The sequence below is a fragment of the Trachemys scripta genome, chromosome 6 (assembly GCF_013100865.1).
Source record: "Trachemys scripta elegans isolate TJP31775 chromosome 6, CAS_Tse_1.0, whole genome shotgun sequence".
In the NCBI taxonomy this organism is placed as follows: domain Eukaryota; kingdom Metazoa; phylum Chordata; order Testudines; family Emydidae; genus Trachemys; species Trachemys scripta.
The window spans coordinates 88159643-88181834 of record NC_048303.1 but is presented as its reverse complement, the minus strand read 5'-3'; the positions used below and the strand labels follow the sequence as shown (position 1 = coordinate 88181834).

The 22192-nt window shown below is 43.2% G+C and overlaps 1 protein-coding gene across 7 annotated transcripts in view; it reads right to left on the bottom strand.

The window, feature by feature from the left end:
• Positions 1 to 21638, bottom strand: part of SPATA6L (spermatogenesis associated 6 like) — a 35839-nt gene extending 14201 nt beyond the window's left edge. For 4 of the 7 annotated variants that reach the window (XR_004646246.1, XR_004646247.1, XM_034774485.1 and 1 more), the window contains exons 1-8: positions 21274 to 21636; positions 19224 to 19361; positions 16358 to 16406; positions 16086 to 16127; positions 11888 to 12012; positions 5700 to 5777; positions 4289 to 4564; positions 2430 to 2541 (exon numbers count right to left, since the gene is read on the bottom strand). Coding sequence is in view for 5 of the 7 variants with exons in the window: in XM_034774485.1 (XP_034630376.1) it covers positions 2430 to 2541; positions 4289 to 4564; positions 5700 to 5777; positions 11888 to 12012; positions 16086 to 16127; positions 16358 to 16406; positions 19224 to 19361; positions 21274 to 21312 (859 nt within the window). In the remaining 2 variants the exon portion in view is untranslated. Of the gene's footprint in view, positions 1 to 2429; positions 2542 to 4288; positions 4565 to 5699; positions 5778 to 11887; positions 12013 to 16085; positions 16128 to 16357; positions 16407 to 19223; positions 19362 to 21273 lie in introns of all 7 variants that reach the window. The other 3 variants (XM_034774489.1, XM_034774488.1, XM_034774487.1) reach the window with 3 other exon arrangements.
• Positions 21639 to 22192: the final 554 nt, after the last annotated feature.

The following is a 22192-nucleotide window of genomic DNA, read 5'->3' as shown; positions in this document are numbered from 1 at the left end:
AAACCAATGATCCTACCAGCAGACCAAATTTGGTGATGAATCCTGGTCACATGCCACTTGAGGCATGTTGCACATACACTAAGAAGAAGGGGGAGTGTACACAACAGAGCAATTATGGAGTGATCCACACCTGTCTTGCACACCCGACTTCTGGTAGTCAGAGGTTTAGGGTCATACCGAGCATGGTGTTACATCCCTGACCATCTTGGTTTAATAGCCACAGATGGACCTATCCTCCATGAACTTATCCAGTTCTTTTCTGAATCCAATTACACTTCTAGCCATCACAACATCCCAAAGCAACAAATTCCACAGTTTAGCTGTGTGTTGTGTGAAAAAGTACTTCATTTTGTTTGCATTAAACCTGCTGCCTATTAATTTCATTGGGTGACCTCTGGTTCCTGTATTGTGGTAAAGGAGAAACAACACTTCTCTATTTACTTTTTTCACACCAGTCATAATTTTATAGACCTCTATCATATCCCCCCTTAGTCATCTTTTCTAAGCTGAGTAGCCCTAATCTTTTTAGTCAGTCCTTATAGGGAAGCCATTCCATACCCTTGATCATCTTTGTGACCCTTCTCGGAACCTTTTCCAGTTTCACTATATCCTTTTTGAGATGGGTCAATCAGAACTGGACACAGTATTCAAGGTGGCATTATGGTATTTTCTGGCTTATTTTCTATCCCTTCTTTAATTGTTCCTAACATACTATCAGCCTTTTTGACTATCACTGCACACTGAGCGGAAGTTTTCAGAGAACCACCCATGGGTGACTCCGAGATCTCTTTCTTGGGTGGGAATAACTAATTTAGAATCCATCACTGTATTTGTATAGCTGGGATTATTTTTTTCCAATATGCATTACTTTGCACTTATCAATGTTGAATTTCATCTGCCATTTTGTTGTCCAGTCACCCATTTTTGTGAGATCCCTCTGTAACTCACTGCCACTTACAATTTCTACAGCCTGATGTAACAGTCATAATTTAAAACCTCCCATTGGTCAAAGGAATTGCAACAGATGACCTAGTCTCTTTAGACCACCAACTGCAGAAGTAATACATAGTGCAGTGATTCTCAACCAGGGATCCAGGGACCCCTGAGAGGCTGCGAGCAGGTTTCAGGGGGTCTGCCAAAATAAAGCAGAGAGCAGGGCCAGCATTAGATTCACTAGATCCCAGAGCGGAAAGCTGAAGCCCGAGTCCTATCACCTGGTGCTGAAGCCAAAGCCCAAGCAACTTAGCTTCATGGGACCCCCTGTGGCGTGGGGCCCCAGGCAATTACCCTGTTTGCTACTCGGTAACACCAGCCCTGGCTTTTTATCTACTGGATATGAAGAAAATCAGATGGGTGGTGGAGTTTTTATAGCATGTTGGGGGGGGGGCCTCAGAAAGAAAAAGATTGAGAACCCCTGACAGTGGATATGTTGAGGTTAATTCAAATGACCAAGAAACTGAAATATTATGGTCCAGATTCTCTCCTTTGCCAACATCCGTTTGGCACAGAGAGGAGGAACTGTCAGGATCAGGGAGGGGGATCTGAATGTCAGACTTTGTTGTCTCCATCTTGTGAATTATTACTAATGAGAAAGTCTCTTCAGGCACTGAAGTTTTGCCAGGTGAAATGCACTGGAGGATCATGTCCTCAGTCCTACCTGTGCTGGCTCTGCAGGGCTAACAAGAGCAAGGAGAACTATAATCATAGCATTGTTAATAAATGCAACAGATATGAGTCTAACTACCTTAAAGGAAATATATGAGTAAGAAGGTGGCATTTTTACAAAGTCACTTTTCTGAGTAGAAGTGACTATTTGAAGAACTTCCTCTTTGAGTATATGACTTTCTTTCTTTTCCCAGTGTCCTGATTACTTGATGAATATTCAGCTTGTGACAAGGATCAGAACAAAGAATACAAAAAATTATATATCTTCATGGCCTCAGGGGGCCTGATCCAAAGCACATTGAAGGCAATGGGAGTATTTCTACTAACTTCAATGGCCTTTGGACAAGTCCCTTAGAGAAAAGACTTCCTGACTGAGGTAGCACACAACAATGGAGAAGAGGAGGTAATGTTGGTCTGTGGACAACAACTCTTTCCTTCAAAAGAGCATGCTACTAAACAAGAGAGAAATCAGCTCCCACGCTAAACTGTCATGTAGTATTGATGCATACTGTAAAACAGCAGCCATGTTCCTCTATCCCAGCAATGGCTGCAATTCAGTGGTGAGCATATTTTTGCATTTCAGGCCAGATTCTGCCATCCTTACTCACTCCAAGTAGTGCTTCAATTCTCAAACAGCCCCTTTGAAATGGGAGTGGAAGAATGCAGGCCATAGTTTTCAAACACCTTCAGAATTAGGATAAATGGTGCTATTACTTCTATAATTAGCATCATTTTATTTTTTATTAAAAACAAATTATAAGTACCTCGTTTCAATTGAAATTCAAGCGAATTCTTTGCTGAGCTCACATTTTGTTTTGGATTTCGATAAGGTAACTGTGACGAAGATTTTTCACCAAATGGGTTAGAACTGTCTACCTGAAATGAAAGAGATATGGTATGAGGTAATATCTTCTATTGGACCAACCTCTGTTGGTGGAAGGGACAAGTTTTCGAGCTTCACAGAGTTCTTCTTCAGGTCTGGAGAAGGTTTCCAGGGGCCCAAGCTAAATACAAGGTGGGACTGATTGCTAGGTTTATACATGTTGTAGGAGACCACTTAAAATGAAGTGGGAAATTAACACTTTGGTAGAAGTAGGCCAATCGAGGGTTATTAGGCAGCAGGATATGTCACAAACAGTTGTCATGGACCATAAAACCAGTGTCTCTACTTATATATTCAGTGTGTGACAACAATCAGAAACACTGCAAACAACTATCTAAAATGAAGGAATAATATGAAGCTTCATTTTTTAGTCTGTGAAAACTAGGTCTGGACATGAACATATTTGCAGCTGCTTACAGCCTATAAAGAAAAGAATAAAAAAATATTGTTTCTTCCCTTCCCTCCATTTCTTTCTTTCACAACTACAAAAATATACAAAAGAGGCAAACGATATACACAGCACAGTGCAGACATTTCAGCAAAACCACCTAGTTTAAAAAACACTGGGATTCTGACATTACTGATGTTTTCAGAATAAGGAAATGACCAGTATGTAGACACCATCTTGTTATAAAAGAGGTAGTGGCTGTGGCACTAGAACATTGAGTTTTCTTTTAAATTTGTGGTTAGGACAGTTTTGAAAAATGCTTTCATCTTCACGAAGACTCAAAAAATCTTTCATCTTCATGGAACAGGGGACTCAAAAAATGTATGCCCTTCATGGATTGCAACAGGGTATCTATAGAAATTTAAAACATTATAAATGACCATTTAAAATAAAATTAAACTACAAACTGGGGAAAATGATACATAGATAATGTAGTGGATTGGCTGGGGTGTTTAGATAGATAGGTAGATAGATAAGTAACTAGATAGATCTGTCTGTCTGTCTCTCTGCCAGGATCTAATTTAGGCTTCTCTACAATACCCATCACCTTAACATATAAAAATACTGAGATACAGCACTTTTAAATCCCCCACCCCTTTTTCCATATATATATATATACACACACCTCACATGGCCACTGTGATGCTTAGTTAGCTAGTGTTTGTAAAGTACTTTGAGATCTTCAGATGAAAGGCCCCATCAGTTCAAAGCCCACTGAAATCAGTGGAAGTCTTCCCACTGACTTGAATGTTCTCTAGATTCGCCATTTAAGAAATCCAACGTATTAAAAAAATGGGGTTTGTTATATCTTGCTACACTAATGGTCCATCTAGTCCTATGTCCTGTCTCTGAGAGTGACCAGCACTGGATGCTTTAGAGGAAGGTGGAAGAAATCTTATGATGAACCATTAAGGAAAAACCTAGCCCATGAAGACAACTTCTTCCTAACCCCAGACAGCTAGTGGTTTTGATGGCCTAAAGAATGAGGGTTTAAGTCTCTTATAATTTTTATCCCATCTAAATGTAACTTTGGATGTCCTTATTAATGTCATACAAATGTCTAATCTTTTCCTGAATCTGCTAACTAGCTGACCTCAATACTATTTAGTGGCAGTGAGTTCCACAGATCAATTAAGCATTCCTTTTACATTTACAAATTTGCTGCTGGTTAATTTCTCTGGGTCTCCTCTTGTTCTTGCTTTATGAGGAAGGATAACAGGAGCACCCAATTTACTCTAATATCATCACAATAATAAAAAAAATTAACTTAGTACAGCAATTTTAAGACTTACGTGTCTAACAACAAATGGTGGCCTGGTTTCAGCATCCAGTTTGTACCCAACAGATCCCAGGCTTAGCCTTGACTGCTGCTGTTGGTTTTCTTTGCAGAACTGACACAGGTGCTTTGTAGCATTTGGAGATGGAGAGCGGGATCTTAATAACCTTGTAAGACTCTTACAGATCTTATTATCCTTTTTCTTTGTTGTCTTATATTGTGCTGGTGAAATGCTCCTTCGCCTGGGTGATACAGAGGCAGATCTTTGTATCCTCATTCTGTTTCTGCCCTGCTAGATAAATTAATTGTCTCATAAAGTAATTATCCAAGCAGAAACACGTACAAGCTATTTGCAAACCTCTCTGTAAAAGACAGTCGGCTGAGCAGGGTTTAAAGTCAACGGGAGGCTCCTACACATTTGAGAGCAGAATATGGCTCTATGTGGCTACAAATTAAAACTGAGGAATCTGTGACTCTGTGCCGAGAAGCGACAGAAAATCAATAACAGAAAGAAGGGAGAAGGACTCAAGCCTATCTTTTTTATCTATTTTACCTTTGTTTGACAACTTCTCATCCAGGGCTTGATCCTGCAAGATGCTGATTGCCCCGTGTGGTGCTAGTAGTCCCAACTTCTATTGAATTCAACTGGAGTTAAGAGCATCTGTAAAGAAGCATTCAGCAGCTCGAAGGATTGAGACCTAAAGTCAAAATCCTGAGGTAATGACTTCAATGAGAGTTTGTTTGAGTAAGGACCTGAGCATTTGGCTCTGAAGAAGCAGTAATTCTGAATGAGCCAAATTCTGCAACCTTTAATTGAAAAAAACTCCCTTGACTTCAGTGAGAACTTTGTTCCAGAAAGGACTGCAAAATTTGGACGATAAAGAATAATTATCTGGTAATGTACCTAACCCTGCTGGTGCAGAGGAACAAATGACACTGGAGATTGTGTCTTGGCTAGTTGGTTATAGCTCAATCCAGAGAAAACTTAAGCTATGTTGGGGGGATTGGGGGAACCAAGCAGAAGAAACAGCAACCAATAGCTTGCAAAAATGAAACCCTCATAGCCAGAAGCAAACCATTGTCAGTAAAGGCCCATAGGTCAGGGAAATCCTTCCCACCACAGATCACGATCAGCCCAGTCTAGCCTCTTTTAGGAGACAATGCAAGCCCCATTCTTTCGTGTTGGCCTTTCCCAGAATAATCAGCAACATCCTCCTCCTGACAACAACCACCAAATAATGAGCCCTCTTGTCATAGCAGGTGAGCTGAGGGAAGAATAAAGAAATTTTGCCTTTCAGTGCAGAATCGGTGTGATTCTTATTGCTGTATGAGGCACTTAAATGCAATGGTGACAGGTGCACTGTGACAGATCAGATCAAACACTGATGTTTCTGTCCATGTTTGTGTCCTTTATTTAAAGTACTTACATAAAACTGCTTTCTATATTGAAGTGGAAGCTCAGTAATGGTTGTTCTTGTAGAAAATTCTATTTTTGGTGCAATTCCCTTAAAAATAATAAAGAGGTGAAATCACTACAAATAATGTCACGGTGCAGGTGTTACAGTTTTACAGAGATAAGCAACAGCACTTCTAATTCACAGACATTTCCTCAAGCTTCTTAATTGTTATTTCAGAATCAGAAGTGACTAGAGGAAGCACTAAAACCAAAAAGGGGTAATAACAGATAGCAAAATGAGAATGAACTTGCAGTGCAATATGGCAGCAAAAAGAAGCAAAGTGCTCTTGGGTTGCATATTCAGGTAACATGATATTGAGCAGGGAGGCAATGGACCCTCTTTATGGATCTAATCCTTGCAAAGTGGGGAAAGATGATGGTCGAGGCCAACAATGTAGAAAAATATGTAAGATACTAGCACAACCCCAGAGAGATACCCCATTCCTCAAAGAGTAAGAGCTGGGATGAAATGGGAGAATAATTTTTTTATAGATTTGAGGGGGCAGGCAGCTCTTTCCTGTTTGTTTAACGGCTGTATTTACTAAACACTAGTCTTCCTAATGGACCCTTCATGCTCCAAACAGCTGTGAAAACTGAATCAATATTTCAGTTTTCCTTTCAAGGCAGGTGAAACGGTGACAAATATTGCAGAAAGACAATTATAATCTGTAATTAATAAACACAATCTGTTAACTTGCAATCAGCTTTGGAATTTGTATTTAATGTAGTTCCAATTTCTTTAAAAGCAGTAACTATGAAGTCATCGTAACTGTATGAACATTAAGGACCAAATTATACCTGTCCCTTCATTTGTGCACTGAGATGGCGAGAGACGGAGCAAGAAGCCATAAACTTTCTGCAGTGTAAGGGTAGTGCCAGCTAGCAGTGCCTGTGAGGTTCAAAGCCCTAGAGAAAGTGCATCTGCACAGGGAAAAGGCAGGTCAGGGCCCATTCCTGTGCACAGGCAGCAATTGCAAGCAAGGGACCTCTGTGGGAAGCACTGGCTATACCTTTATGAGGACTTCTACACACTGCCACTTACGTTGGTATAACTAATGTCACCCAGGGGTGTGAATAAGCCACTCCCCTGAGCGACATATGTTACATCGACCTAGCTGTCGGTGTGGACAGCACTACTGCCGCTGATGGGGGCTGGAGTAATTAAGTCAACAGGAGAGCTCTCTCCCATGGGCTTAGAGCACCTGCACTAGCAGCACTGCAGAACTGCTGTAAGCTCTATAGTGTAGCCAGAGCCTAAATGTATAGCAGCAAGTCCTGCTGCTCACCACACTTCTCCAAAAGTTCTCCCCCTCCCTCACATCACTCTACCCTCTAAGAGGCACAATTTAGCCCTAAAGGGAGACATTCAACTTTCAATCTAGTCTGTTTCAAAACTGAGTTATGTTATGTCTCCTCAAATCCATTCAGCCCGTCATGACTTTTAGCTTAACTACAATGACTTTAGCTGGATCAGCACAACAAAATTAACAACCAAATGATCAAGTTAGCACAGTTAGAGGCTTCCTTGATTACAAGATGCATTCAGGCACATTTTATTCTTAGGTTCAATCTCCGGTCAATGACACTTGCTACTAACGGCCAACTGAAAACTGTTTTGAACTCCTTAAGGGTAGCAAATTTGAAGGGGCAAGAACTTCTGGGACTGTGTTGCCAGCACTGCAGAAAAAATCAAATTTATCTGCTTGAAGCTGCTATTGAACATTTGGGTGCCAGCAGCCTCAGCAGGCTATAGAAATCAGCATTCCTATTGTTTCAGTGCTTTTACTCCACATAGTGGCTTAGTGACTAAAGAAGAATCAATCCATTATGACAATGTACAAACTGACAATCTGCTAGGCCACTTTACCCAGGTACTGAGTGAGGAGGGAAAGGAGAGGAATATGTCAGTTGTTGTCTCTAAAATTATATTTAAACACTATAAAATTTGCAACAAATGACAGAGTGCAGGAACATTTAACAAAGCTTTTAACCACCAGGCCACCTTCTTTCAGGACATATTGACCTTGATGGAAATTCCGTTTTCATTGTTCAATTGCATTACAGTGGAAGAACATGGGTCTTTGTATGAATTTTACTGAACAAAATAAGCCCAGGCACATAGAGGCAGCAAAGCACATGCCAGAACTTGATGTAGAAACATGTGAATGACTCAAGAGTAGAAGACCTTCCAGCCCCATCGGACTATTCTTTTCTGGCTTGACAGGGGACACTTACAGATTCACTCACAGTTACAAAAGGCAGCACTAATGGAGCACTTCACTTGTCTTACTCTGTATGAGCCTGATCCAAAGCCTCTGAGGTCAAGGTGTCTTTCCATTTATTTCAGTGGGCTTTGGATGAGGCCCTATGGTCAGATCTAGATTTCTAGAAGTCCACTTGGACACTTCACATAATATTACTGAGTATTAGAATTTTCTTCTCAGTTTCTAAATGAATTGTTACATACTCCCAGCTCTGACTCATTGTCTCAGAGTGGTGGAGGCAGTGGCATTTAAATTTATATTAAAGGAGGGACGAAATAAAACACATAACACCAAGGGAGAGTCAGACACACTAAAAATAAGAGAATAAAAATGAGACACCTGGTCACAGCAGCATAAAACTGAACAAGCAGAATGCAGAGAAAAGCCGTAGACAACCACAGCAGCAACAATATTTAACTTTAGTTTTCTTAAGAGAAAGAGACAGTCCCACAACTGGATCAACCACTTTTTAGTTGAAAAGCCAGAGCTGAATTCTTAGGTACCAGTGGACAAGTGATTTTGCCTGAGAGGAGGACACTGAAGATGTAATTAATTTCAAGACAATAAACTGGAATCCTACAAAACTAGCGTTTTACAGAGTCACTTTCCACAGTAGAACAGTATTTAAGGTTGCATGTTTGGACTTAAGTTTTGCATTTCCAGATTTGAAGGTTTAACTGTGCAACCTTAATACTGCACTAACATAGCTTTACAGCATTTAATCTCTACATATTACAAATGCTTTATGTCGACTGTAAAACACTGCAAAACAGATCGTTTTCTTTATTACACAGTCTCACAGTCTAGAAGTATCAAAGTGTAATGTGGTGGCAAGGTTCTTCTGTTGATCCACCCTGTTGGCAGATGATGGACCCCTTAGGGAGATGCTGCTTGATTCCTGCTAAGTCATTGTGGCAGATGTGGCTCATTAACTCTACCCTATATGTGAAGGAGGTGATAGAGGCTTTGCGCATAGGGAGCCTGGGTCTAGGACAGAGAGATCTCTGTAGGGAAACCCTAGGAACAGCTACGCTTAGGAAGATGCTTACATTTACTTGCTGATATTTCAGTTGTCAGTAAAGCCAAACCTCACAAAGGAGTGGACATGCAGAGTGGACATGATTCTGCTTTCACTTACAATGCTGTAAATCAGGAGTAAAGGTGGTGAACTCAATGGATTTACAGCAATGTAACAACAGCCTGACATAAAAATCCCAGTGCCCAAAGATTCTGTTTAGAGAAAGTCCACTAGGCCACACAAATTCCTGTGAAGATGGATCGCATGAAATGCAGTAAAGATAGGAAGGGACACATTCAGGGCCCAATCCTGCCAGCCTTACTCATATTAGTGGCTACAGTTATTTCAATGCAACTGCTCATACGAGTGAAGTGTTCACATGAGTCAGCCTGCAAGTTGAGCCCTTAGGTAACATATAGTATCAATATAAAATTCAAATGATGTACAAAAATACACTCAAATTATGAACTAAGTCAGTCAGTCAGGATCATAATATGGGACTTAGCAATGTGATCGAAAATTGGGATGGCCCAGCGCAGTACATTTAACTTTTGACTTTTGCTTTGCTAGGACACAAAGGGTTTGCTCATCCAGTTTTGTAAGTCACTAAACCATCCTGTCAAAAATATAAATGGGAGTAAGAGAAGGCCACTGTGTTAGTAGTAAGTCATCAATATAATAGTGAAAATCTAGACTATTGCAGTAAATAATGTCACAATTAAAGTATGAATGCAATGTACTCCGTAGAGCATTATAAACAGCACAAGACTGGACCTGGAAAATCAAGATAGCTAAACTGAAAAATGTATACGTTGTTAACAGAAACAATCAGACACAGCAAATAAGAGTAGTTAGATACACCTAGAATGTCTCATGGATTAGAATACTGAAAAAATTAAGGATGACAACAAAAGAGATGAATGTGGTATCAAGAACACAGTAATGTATTATAATAATTAATAGAATTAGTTTTAATAAGACAACATTAATCAAAACCTAGCTATTAGCTGCTATAATCTTAGCTAGTATTAGTGGAGCCCCACTTTAGATAATTAAATCTAATGCTGCCTTCTATTTTTTGCCCACATTGAAATCTCAGCATGAAGAAATGCAATGGGCTATTTTTACACATTCAATCCTTGTAGTCCAAATACTTCTTTATAAATGAAGTTCCAGCACTGGTCCTACAAGGCAGTTGGGAAGATTTGAAGGGGAGCTGTACAACATCAGTACCAGTAGACTGACTAACTGAGACAGACAATTAGAATGAGAGAAAGAACAGAAGTAAGCGTGTATAGGAATTTTAACTCTCAATCAAGGCAATGGTAATTTACTTTCTTTAATCTTAATTATAGGGAACATCAGGAAGCTGAGGTTAATAAAGCCATTCAAAGGCTTGTTACCTGAAACATTAACTGCCTTAAAATTGAGAAATTATTCTTCTCTCATTACTGTGGCAACCTAATAAAATATTCAGATTTCCAACACCACATCAAAATACTCAACATGATCATCTCCAGATAATCTGCCCTTGACCTGTCCCCGGCCGGAGCGGCGAAGTGGGGGGGGGGGAACAAACCAGCCGGCCGGAGCAGCAAAGGGGGTGGGGGTGGGAAATAAACCTGCCCGGAGGAGGGGGGAGACAACAAACCGGCCGGGGGGGGAAAAGGGGGGGGGGGGGGGGACCGGGAAACAAACCTGCCCCTGGCGGGAGCGGCGAAGGGGGAGCGGGGAGAACAAACCGGCCAGCCGGAGCAGCAAAGGGGTGGGGGGTGACAAACCGGCTGGCCTGCCGGAGCGGCAAAGAAAATAAAAAATAAAAACAAACAAAAAATACCTGCGGGGTGGTGGGAGCATGGGTGCAGGGGGACTCCCGGCCCTGCAGACCCCGGGCAGCGGAGTGCGGGGGGGGAGGGAAGGGGGGCGGCCAGGGCTTCCTTAAGCGGGGCACTTGCCACGCGGCCCCTCCCGCTGCGCCGCCTGCTGGGAGGGCTCCGCGTCACTCCGTTCGGCAGGCAGGGAAGGACGCGGGCTGCCCTACCGGACTTGATGCAGGGCGCTCCCCTCCTCCGCCCCCTACAGGGCGGCGGAAGCAGTAAACCAAAAAGAAAAAACCTGCAGGGGCGGCCAAAGCGGTGAAGCGCAAAACAAACCAAAACCAAAAAAAAAAAAAAAGGATTAGATGGAATGCCGCCCTTTGAAATCTGCCGCCCCAAGCACGAGCTTGCTCGGCTGGTGCCTGGAGCCAGCCCTGCTTCTACTGCATAATCCAATCAGTCTCAGTGAAACTGATGAGAATTTTGTCAATTTTATTCTTCTATTCCTGCTTCAGAAAACTAAGAGCATCAGGAAAGACAGGCACTGGACATATTTACAAGGACAGAAGACCCCCCCAAAGAGACGATTCGGAGAAGAGTAGAATAAACTAAGGAAGAGAGAGAGAGTGTGTTAGCATGTGTGTGCATGTATGTATGTGTGTGCATGTTTGTGTGTGCATGTGTGTAAATGGCTAGGAAAGATTATGCCACCCCGCACAGTCAATGAGCAGCGCCCTGGAAATTTACCCAACACCCTGCCCTTTCACAGCAGCTGAGGATGGGAACTTTGCGGCTGGGCCCCTCACCCATCTTTTACATTGGCCTCTGGCTAGTAGGTTTAATCTTCAGTCAAGTAATGCCTGGTACTTTTTTCAAGACACTACAGAGTCATACAAGGTGCTTAAGCATGTCTCTCTGTTCAAGAGCAGTCCAAATTCATGTCTCAAACTGAGATCCTCACAAAGTAGCATGCCCTGTTACACTAGCCTGCTGGGCCAGACCTCTCCCACTTTCTTCTTTTCAGCTACCCATTGCAAACACCCACTTGGAGACAACTTACTGTGAAACTAGGAGATGTTTTCATTAGTAACTCTCTCTCCACACCAGGATACACAGGAGTCAGCTTGGGCTCTGGGAAGAGAAAATCTCGAGTATTCTCTTCATAAAAAGCAAGACTGTCCCCCACTGAAAGAGTGAAAAAAGGAAGAACTGTTTCCAAGATGGTTAATATTTTTTGAAAAGTCACACATTCTATAGCAAGCCCTTCACAGAGTGTGCAAGCCCTCCCTGGCTCACTAGGAGACCTGCCCTTCTTTCCACATTAGGAATGATTCAGTCAGAAGTACATGAGGTCTTTGGGATAGGTGTGCACCAGCAGGAGTGTCACAGGGAATCACAAATGGTGGTATCCCCTGTGGATCTGCTCTGAGATTGTATGAGGAGGTGCACAAGTCCTTCGGGGCTCGATGTAGGAAGCTTTCAGGACAGCGGCACTTTGCTCCTCTTTGGTATATTGCCCTGCTCCAAATGGCAAATGGGGGACCCTCAGTTTGGGCCCTGAGCAGCCAGTGTAATGAAAACAACAGAAACACTGATAATCACTGAACACTCTCTGTTCTGCTGTGTGCTCATTTTTAATTTGTGAAAAAGGCTCCAGTAAGGTTGGTCACACTTCTAGTCTTAGGGACTGAGAAAATAACTGCTTTTAAATCAAATGACTTGTTAGTCTCATTTCCATTGCTCTGACTACTCTGCTTCTGATTAATGTCTCTATCTTGAAAGTGAAATGAAGGAGGCAGAAGGGAGAGAGGCCATTTACTCCTCCATCTGAAATGAAAGATTAGGCTTAGCACAGCAACACTGGAGCTTGATGCCATCTTTAACACTCCATTTGTCACCAGTGCCCCAAACTATTTTGGGATCGGAATAACTGCATAACCTCAGAGACAAACGATCCACATGTATTGTGGGGAATTTCCAAAGCAGTGGAACTTCGGAGAGCACACCAAATTCAAATCTGTCCGTCGCTTATCCTTTATTAGGGCCCAAGCTCAGGGGAGCTGAGCACCATCGATCTCACTGATGTGATTAGGAGAAGAAAGCATTCAAGATTCTGCCTTTACCGAGCATGGCCCTTCCAGAATAGGCAGAGCGTATCTGTCTATCCATACAGGGCCAAATCCTGATCCCACTGATGTACACTGGGAGTTTTCTTAATATCCTCATGGCATTAGGATTTAGATCATTAGCATTTAGAGAGAGCTCTACTTTTTTGAAGCACTGTACAAACTACTAATTAACCTAATTAATTGTCTATTTAAATAAAATCAAACAGGAATACTTGTAATGGGCTTATAAAAATCATATTTACATTCTTATGTTTGTTCAGTATAGCTGTCGTCATAAAGTGATTTGCAGTGTTGTTGTAGCCGTGTTGGTGCCAGGATATGAGAAAGAGAAGGTGAGTGAGGCAATATCTTTTACTGGACCAACTTCTGTTGGTGGAAAGGACAAGCTTTCGAGCTATACCGAACTCCTGTGGTCTGGAGCAGGTAACCAGAGCGTCTGAGCTTAACACAAGGTGGGACAGACTGTTAAGCATAAGTGGGTAATAAAAGGTTAAGTTGTTAAGCATAAGGAGTTCACTCATGCTATGGTCCCTTTATGCTTAACAATCTAATCCTTTATGGCCCACTTCATTTTAAGGGGTCTTCTATAGCATGTGTGTACCCCTCATTTTAATAACCTGTCCCACCTTGTGTTTATCTCAGACACTTGGTTACCTGCTTCAGATCTAAAGAAGAGCGATGTGTAGCTCGAAAGCTTGACCCTTTCACCAGCAGAAGTTGGTCCAATAAAAGATATTACTTCATCACAAGTGATGACAGGAAAAATAATAGGGGTTACTTACCAAGGTAACTTTTGTTCTTTGAATGTACTCTCTCCATACAGCCACAGTGCAGGAGTCACATACCCAGCCACCCAACCATGAAACCCTTTTGAGTACTGCTGAGTCCAGCATTCAATTGACTTAGAGTATAAATATCCCCACCCTTCTAACCATCCTATTGTTCTTCTCTATTTCTAGAAGCCCATGACATTGAGCTCTGAAGCAGAGGAGAGGAGTGCGGTCAGTATGGCACTATATAAGCTATATATTCAGAGACAAAGGCCACTTTGATAAGTAACTCGTTTTTCTCCTTCATCACATTGCTTTCCCAGGATAGAAGACTAACAAGGAGATGGACTGTGACGCACCATTTGCTAAACTGTGACTGAGGCACAGCCTTCCTGAAACCAGCATCTAAACTTGCTGCAGTGTCAAGCAAAGACCAGTTCATGAACCCCCAAGTAGTAGCCCTGCAAATTTCTGATAAGAACATGTTCTGAATACCTGCCAGAAAAGTTGCTACTCCCCCGCTTGAATCGGTTCTGTGACATTCAGATACAAGGACCCTGCCCCACTCATAATGAGACTAAAGGCAAAGCTTTATCCACCTAGAATATATGTCTATACTGCAGTTAGACACCTGTGACTGGCCCATGCCAGTTGACATGGGCTCACGAGGCTCAGGGGCTGTTGGACATTCAGACTTAGTCTAAGGCCCTCCCACCTTGCAATGGTCCTAGAGTCTAAGTTCCAGCCCGATCCCAAACATCTACACTGCAATTAAGCAGCCCCTTAGCCCGAGCCCTAGGAGCCCAAGTCAATGGGCATGGAACAGCCTCAGGTTTTTAATTGCAGTGGAGACATACCCTTAGACAACCTTTGAACTAAAACACCTAAACTTCAGACTTTTCTCCAAAGGCCTATTGGTTTCATAAAAGGCTTTGGGCCAGATTTTCAAAGACCTTAACTCCTAAGTAGGCACATAAATGAAATACTAACATTTTCAAAGTGTTCAACATTTTGAATGACCACACTGGGAGCTACTAGGTGCTATGCAAGTTTTGAAAATCTGGCCTTTACTTCTGTCTAATGAGCAGCTGCCAGTTCTCACTCTCTAGAGGGTGCAATCAGGCTTCTGATGGAAGGTGATGAAGCTTTGGGAAAAACACAGAGAGATGTATCGCATCAAATGAAAATCACCAACTATTTTTGTTCAAAATTTAGGGTGAGGGCTACGCTGCAATTTGTCCTTATGAAAGATGCTGCATATTGTAGCGATGGTGTATTAACGCCTGCAGCTCTGATGCTAACACAAAGAGTCAAAAAGATAGAAAACTACAGTAAAAGGTAATAAAGAGGGCAAGATTCTTAATCCTTCTCAGCTGGGTCATTTTTAGGGGCTCTCTACAACTCCCTCTTGGGCCTTGTTTACACTAGAAAATAGAAACATGGCAGCAACCAGTTTCACTGCACTGGTGCTGACCCCGGTACAAGACAAACTGGAATCAGTGCTGGTTTCAATAACAAGCTTAAAAGTTGGATTTTTTAAAAGTTGAGCAAAATCCCTTCATCCACCTTTCTGAGTGAAGAGAGAGTGAAAAAGATACAAACTTCCCATTGTAAAAAAAAATAATCTAACTACATATTTTTGCAGGGCTACAACAAAAAACAGAGCTCTACGTTATTATTCGTGTTATATTTACATATCATTGATGAACCATAATGGTGACAGAGATGAGAAAATCTGGAAAAAGAAATTAAAGTAATTTGAATACTCCTAACAAAGCAACCGGTAATATAAAAATGCATTAAATATATTATATTAGTGGTAGAGCACTACCTATTTTTTAGTAATGAAAACTGCCAGTGATTTTACCATATATACAATTGTTCCATATTTGATTACCTTAAAAAGTAGGGTTATTCTGCCACCCTGTGTCCACTTGATTTTTCTAACTTATAAAAACCATAATAAAAAGTTGTTATAGAGCCAATACTAATATTTGCCAAATGGAACTCTAAATTATTATTCATGTTACATTTAAATATCATTGGGGAACAATAATAGTGACAGAGATGAGAAAGAAATTAGATCAATGACAGGGGAAAGAAATTAGATAAATTTGAATATTTCTAACAAATCAACCAGTAAGTCACTAGTCAGAAAATGTATCTTAATTTCGCTGGTAGATAATCAAAGTGTATGCAGAGTTGGGGTTGGGGACAGCAGATAGTTGAAGCCCCCTAGAAGAGGAGATGGGAAAAAGGAAGAAAGTGGGGAGGCAAGGCTCAAAGTTAACACCCACTAGGATGCTCCTTTCAATGTCTAATAAATCGCTATTTTGTAAAATATTTACTAGTCCATTACCTGAAGATACTAGTTGAATTAATCCAAACGTTGTTACATTGCCTAGAAGAAGACAAATAAATGATGTCAAGGTGGCTGAGAAATGATAATATATTCAAAATACTCCTGTAGCATAACAATAAAAAATAAGGATAGATAGATAGATAGATAGATAGATAGATAGATAGATAGATAGATAGATAGATAGATAGATAGATAGATAGATAGATTTGGAGCAACTACACTGTCTTCAATTATACATGCATTCAGAACGTTCTTTAAATTATACTTACTTTCAAGCATCTCTGTTACAGCAGCAGGGTCTACAGCACTTTCAAATACCTAGAGGAAAGTAATACAGAGTATATTCGTCCTTTATAATACAAAAAGCATTTTTATAATCTAGCATTTATATGAACATTTTTATATATTCAACAAATATTTCCCTACACCATGCTGTGTTGTCATTAAGCAAATCAAATAAACCTGTGGAAATACTATATATTTTACTGCGTGTTACATGTTTATTAATGTCAGCTGTAAAGTACTGCAACAATTTGTTTAAAAAGTTATGTAAAGTCTTGAAAATCTTAGTTATTTAAACCTGAAATTTCACACACTGTAGCCTCTGAGTCAGACTTAGAAGTGAGTCTAAAGGGTTTTTCAGGAAATCTCCCACTGTTGCACTAACATTAGTATAGTTCTACTACTAGAAGCAATGGTGGAAGAGCTAGTATAGAGTGGACACAGGGTTTTTTTGGGGAATACAGGGTTCTTGATCAAACCAGGGGCCTCAACCCACAGTGCGGGCTGCCATCACCCTGAAGCTCAGGACAAGCCCTATGTAGACAAGAGAGGAGTTCAGGCGTCTAGGCCAGTGGTTCCCAAACTTGTTCCACCACTTGTGCAAGGAAAGCCCCTGGTGGGGCGGGCCGGTTTGTGTACCTGCGGTGTCCACAGGTTCAGCTGATCGCGGATCCCAGTGGCCGCGGTTTGCTGCTCCAGGCCATTGGGAGCTGCTGGAAGCAGCGCAGGCCAAGGGACACCACTTCCAGCAGCTCCCATTGGCCTGGAGCAGCGAACCGCAGCCACTGGGAGCCACGATCGGCCGAACTTGCAGACGCGGCAGGTACACAAACCGTCCCAGCCCGCCAGGGGCTTTCCTTGCACAAGTGGTGGAACAAGTTTGGGAACCACTGGTCTAAGGTGACAATCCTATTTGTTTTTATGTAATTTGTAAAGACTGTACATAAAATCAGAACATGAAATGAACATGAAATGAATATAAATACATTTTACTTTGCTTAATTTCATCCCATTACTCCTAGCCACAATTTGCTGGTCCACCCTAAAAGAGATTCCTCTGCCTTGGGGTGAAAACGTGACCTCTTTGAAGTCAATGTGAGTTTTGCCATTGACTTTAATAGGGCCAGGATTTAACCCTTAGTATTTTACCTCTTTCAAGCAGCTGTGGTCAGCTATATCTCCACTGAGTCATCTTTTAACCCAGCCCTTAAACATTTTTGTTGCTTTTCACAGAACCATAGAAATGTAGGGCTAGAAGGGACCTCAAGAGATCATTTAGCACATCCCTCTGTGCTGAGATAGGATTAAGGATTTTTTCTGTTTTCCACCCAATTTGTCAACATCTTTCAACTTCTGATAATATTGAAGCTTTCAGGACAGTACTTCAGTGATAGGCTTTTTGGAGGAAGGAAACTCAAAAGAGAGCATCTTCGCTATGAAAAAAGGTATGGTCTTATGTCGTGTAAGCTAACACCTGATAATAAAAATGAGGTAATATCTTAGCGAAAACAAGGCAGTTTGTAGTTTTCATACATGTTAGCAGGTCAAAGTAAAGACTATGTGGGAGCCTAGGATTTATCTTGACCTGCTAACACTTGTTAAAACTATAACTCCCTTGTCTTCACAGGATTTTACTTCCTGTTAGTTATCGCGGATTAGCTAACACAAGGTAAGAACACACCTTTTTTCCTAGTGAAGACAAGGCTCATTTCACTCTCAAGTCATCTTCAACTGTCACTGCAGGTCTAGGAAGTGAAAGGCATTTAATCGTATTCCTTAAAAAGTGGAATCTTATGAGAGATATGGTAAAATTTATTTGTGGAAACAGAGCCACACAGAAAGCTGTCTGCAAAAAGCAGGGATTCTCCTAACAGAGCAGAGCAAGAGCCATTAGGGAAAGAACAAAGGTAAAAGATGTGCTCTGTACTCTTAAAAAATGTCTACATGTGTATTAAAACTATGTTACCTGTAGTGGTTTCAACATAGTTTTCTTGTCACTATGGGCAACGCCAAACTGTGCTAAAATCATTTTTAAAAACCATCATCAAGCATAAATCACCATTCATTAATATGATAGCCAATGAGCAGAGAGAGTATTTTTTAAAAATCTTTTATAAACATTTTAGAGTTGGCCAAATCATTTACTCCTGTCATAACTATAAAGGGAAGGGTAACAGCTGTCCTGTGTACAGTACNAGGTTTCCCAGGAATGGAATCCATTGAAATGGTGGCAGCAGAACCAGAGCTAAGCTGGTGGTTAAGCTTAGAAGTTTTCATGCAGGCCCCCACATTTGTACCCTAAAGTTCAAAGTGGGGATCCAGCCTTAACAACTCCCAAGGAAATTCAGGCTGAAGGCTTGTGTTCTTGATTATTTCAGATTTTAAAATGGCATGTAAAATGTTGGTTAAAGCGTTCATCTGTCACTTATTTGAGTTATTATATTTAATTCTGCCAGGATCATGAAAATCAGATGACAGTCATCCCATAGAGGAGATGTTATTTTGTTTCCACAGAAATGGGATCGCAACCAAATAAATACCAAGCAAGAGAACTATCACACTAATGTCCTTTCTGGGATTATATAGGATTGTTTGCCTGGGAGCACACTCCAGTTTAACCAGTGATCCACAACCTTGGGTGTTATTGCCATGAATAAAAATTCAGATAGCAAAGTGTTAAATTTTAGAACCTGTTCCCAGTTACAGTACCTCAAAGATATAACAGATCTGATTCTTTGCTACCTTGCATGGGAATCAAGTGTAAAATGATACTAAATCAAAATCTTCTACTAACTATCCACAGTGGAAGGCAGTAGAGAATCAAGCCCAAAGCATGTAATAAGTGAGAATCACCTTTTCAAACCACATCTTCTCATGAAACAAGAGAGGGAAAATTGGAGGAAGGCACTCTGTCTCCTTGTATTGGCCCATGATGCAGACACTGAGGTAAATGTCATGCTTCTCCGGCAGGAACACACCAGGGCAAGTGATCTTATGAAAGAGAGAAAACAATCATGGTGATCAGAATTCTTTTAGGGCACCCTTCCCCACTCTGTCCCATCAATGTGCCTCATGCACAATCTGCAGGGACTACCATTATGGTCAAGTAGGTAGTACAATATCTGTGCCCTGGGCTTCTCTGTTGACAAGGTTGCCAGTTAGGGTCCAGTTCTATCTTCAATTACACCACAGGTGGGAAAACTACGGACAGTGGGCCACATCCGGCCCGCGGGACCCTCCTGCCCGGCCCCTGAGCTCCTGGCCCGGAGGCTAGCCCCCCACCCCTCCCCTGCTGTTCCCCCTCCCCCGCAGCCTCAGCTCACTGCGCTGCCGGCTCTGGGCGGCGAGGCTGCGAGCTCCTGGGGCAGTGCAGCTGCAGAGCCGTGGCCTGACCCAATGCTCTGTGATGTGCGGTGGCATGGCTGGTTCTAGCTGGGTGGCACAGCTGCCTCTCCTGGTGTCCTGGGCAGCGCGGCTGTAGCGCCGCCAGCCACCAGTACTCCAGGCAGCACAGTAAGGGGGCAGGGAGCACGGGGGGTTGGATAGAGGGTAGGGGAGTTTGTGGGTGTGGTCAGGGGGTGGTATGGATAGGGGTCGGGGTGGTCAGAGGTCGGGGAACAGGGGGGTTGAATGGGGGCAAAGGTCCTGGGGGGCAGTCAGGGGACTGAGAGCAGGGGCAGGGTGGATGGGGCAGAGGTCCCGGGGGTGCTATCAGGGAACGGGGGAGAGGTGGATGGGGCAGGAATCCCAGGGAGGCTGTCAGGGGGCGAGAATTGGGTGGGGGTCAGATAGGGGACGGGCCACGCCTGGCTGTTTGAGGCGGTATAGCCTCCCCTAACTGGCCCTCCATACAATTTCGGAAACCTGATGTGGTCCTCAGGCCAAAAAGTTTGCCTGCCCCTGAATTACACCAATGAAAGTTACAGCTGTATAACTAAGGGCAGAATTGAGTTTTTGAAGTGGAATTATCAAAAGTGGCTAAAAGTGTACGTCTACACGGCAGAAAAACACCCGTGGCTGGCCTGTGTGAGCTGGCCCAAAATGTTTTCTTTAGTTTTGCTCCTTTTTATTTAAAAAAGTGTTAATGTGTTGTGCATTTGCTGGTTTTATGTTTCATATATTTGGGACTTTCTTTTTTCAATAACTGTATTTATGGTGATGAAATTTCATGGATTTTAACATTTTACTGAACAGAAACTGAAATATTTTAATCTGATGCCAGAAGAGGGAATTAAAAGGCTAAGAGATGAGAGAAATGTTTAAAAATAACTATTTGCACATCTGATGAAACGCACTGTACAAAAGATAGATTATTATTATCTGCTCTTGCTAGACTCTGAATTGACACAATAATCCCTAAAAAGACTATTACACAATTAATATTGCACACAATGTTGTAGGACTGAGTCCTGACATTTACCTAACCTTTACCATTAAACCCCTTTCCCCTTGATTTAGATCACACCCTTCTGTGTAACTCCCATTGTTTCCACAGTACAGGCAGTGCACATCGTATATGAAATCAGGGCTGCCATCCATCATGTCCTAGGGCTGAAGGGCGAAGGCCATGTAAAAGCAATTAGAAGGTTATTTCGTTCTGCTTCACAGAGTGTTTATTATTACCGCACAGAATCCTTTAAACACGCAGTTTCCTTTAAGCGCCCCTGAGAAGGGAGATGACAGAGCTAGTAGAGATAACGCACAGTTCTGGGGACAGGGGCAGCGAAATGGTATTTGTTCAGGGCAGCGGGGTGGTGATGCACGTCAGGGCTCTGTGTTGTCGCGTGTACTTGCCTGGGAAGGTTGTATGTGCTGCTCCCGCCCCTTGGAGCCCTGTGCACTTTTTGCCCTGCCCCTCCCTCGCTCGCTGCCCTGGCTAGTTCTGGCCCTGCACCCGCCTCACCGCGTGGATCTGCAGCTCCACCACCACCTTCAGCGGCATCCTGGGGGGGATGCGGGCTGGTCTCCCCGCCTCCGTTCACAGGCCGGCCGCGCCCCCGGCCCCCGCTGTCCCGATCACCCAGCGACCACAGCTGTCCGGAAGGGGAAGCGTCGCGTTGCCGTGGAAACTCAAACGTTCCAACGTTCGCCTTCTGAACGCGGAGGCAGGCGGCGCGCGCCCCCTGGGGCCCGGGGAAGCGAGGCGCAAGCGAGGCTATAGCTAAGGCTCCCTGCGAACCGCGAGAAGGGGCGGGTTGGGGGAATGCTCCCCAAGCGACGCTTGAGGGCGGGATGCAGGCGTGACATGGAGCCTGCCCAGAGCTTTGCACGTAACCACTGTGTGCAATCTACGTGCATGCGAGGAGGGGGCGGGGGTTGCGTGTAGGGCTGGACTATGTGTGTAACACATCTATAACATTTGTAACACACGCATATATTGTGTGAGTTCTGTAGATGTGGCATGTGTGTAGGGTTACCATATCTCGTAACTAAAAAAAGAGGACCCTCCAGGGGCCCTGGCCCCGCCCATTTCCCCACCTTAGCCCCGCCCCAACTCCGCCCCTTCCCCACCCTAACTCCGCCCCCTCCTCCCTCCCACTCCCAGCCAGGGGGAAAAGGCTGCCCCAGTGCTACCGGCTTCAGGGTTTGCCGGGCAGCCCCCAGACCCTGCGCCCCCAGCCGGCGCTTCCCCAGCGCAGCTGGAGCCCGGGAGGGAAGGCGCCCAGCCGGGGGCGCAGGGTCTGGAGGCTGCCCGGCAAACTGTGAAGCCGGTAGCGCTCAGGCTTTGGGCAGCCCCTCTGCCTCCGGACCCTGCGCCCCGGCCGGGCACTTCCCCTCCCGGGCTCCAGCGGCTGCTGTGCTTCCTGAACTGGGCTCTGTAA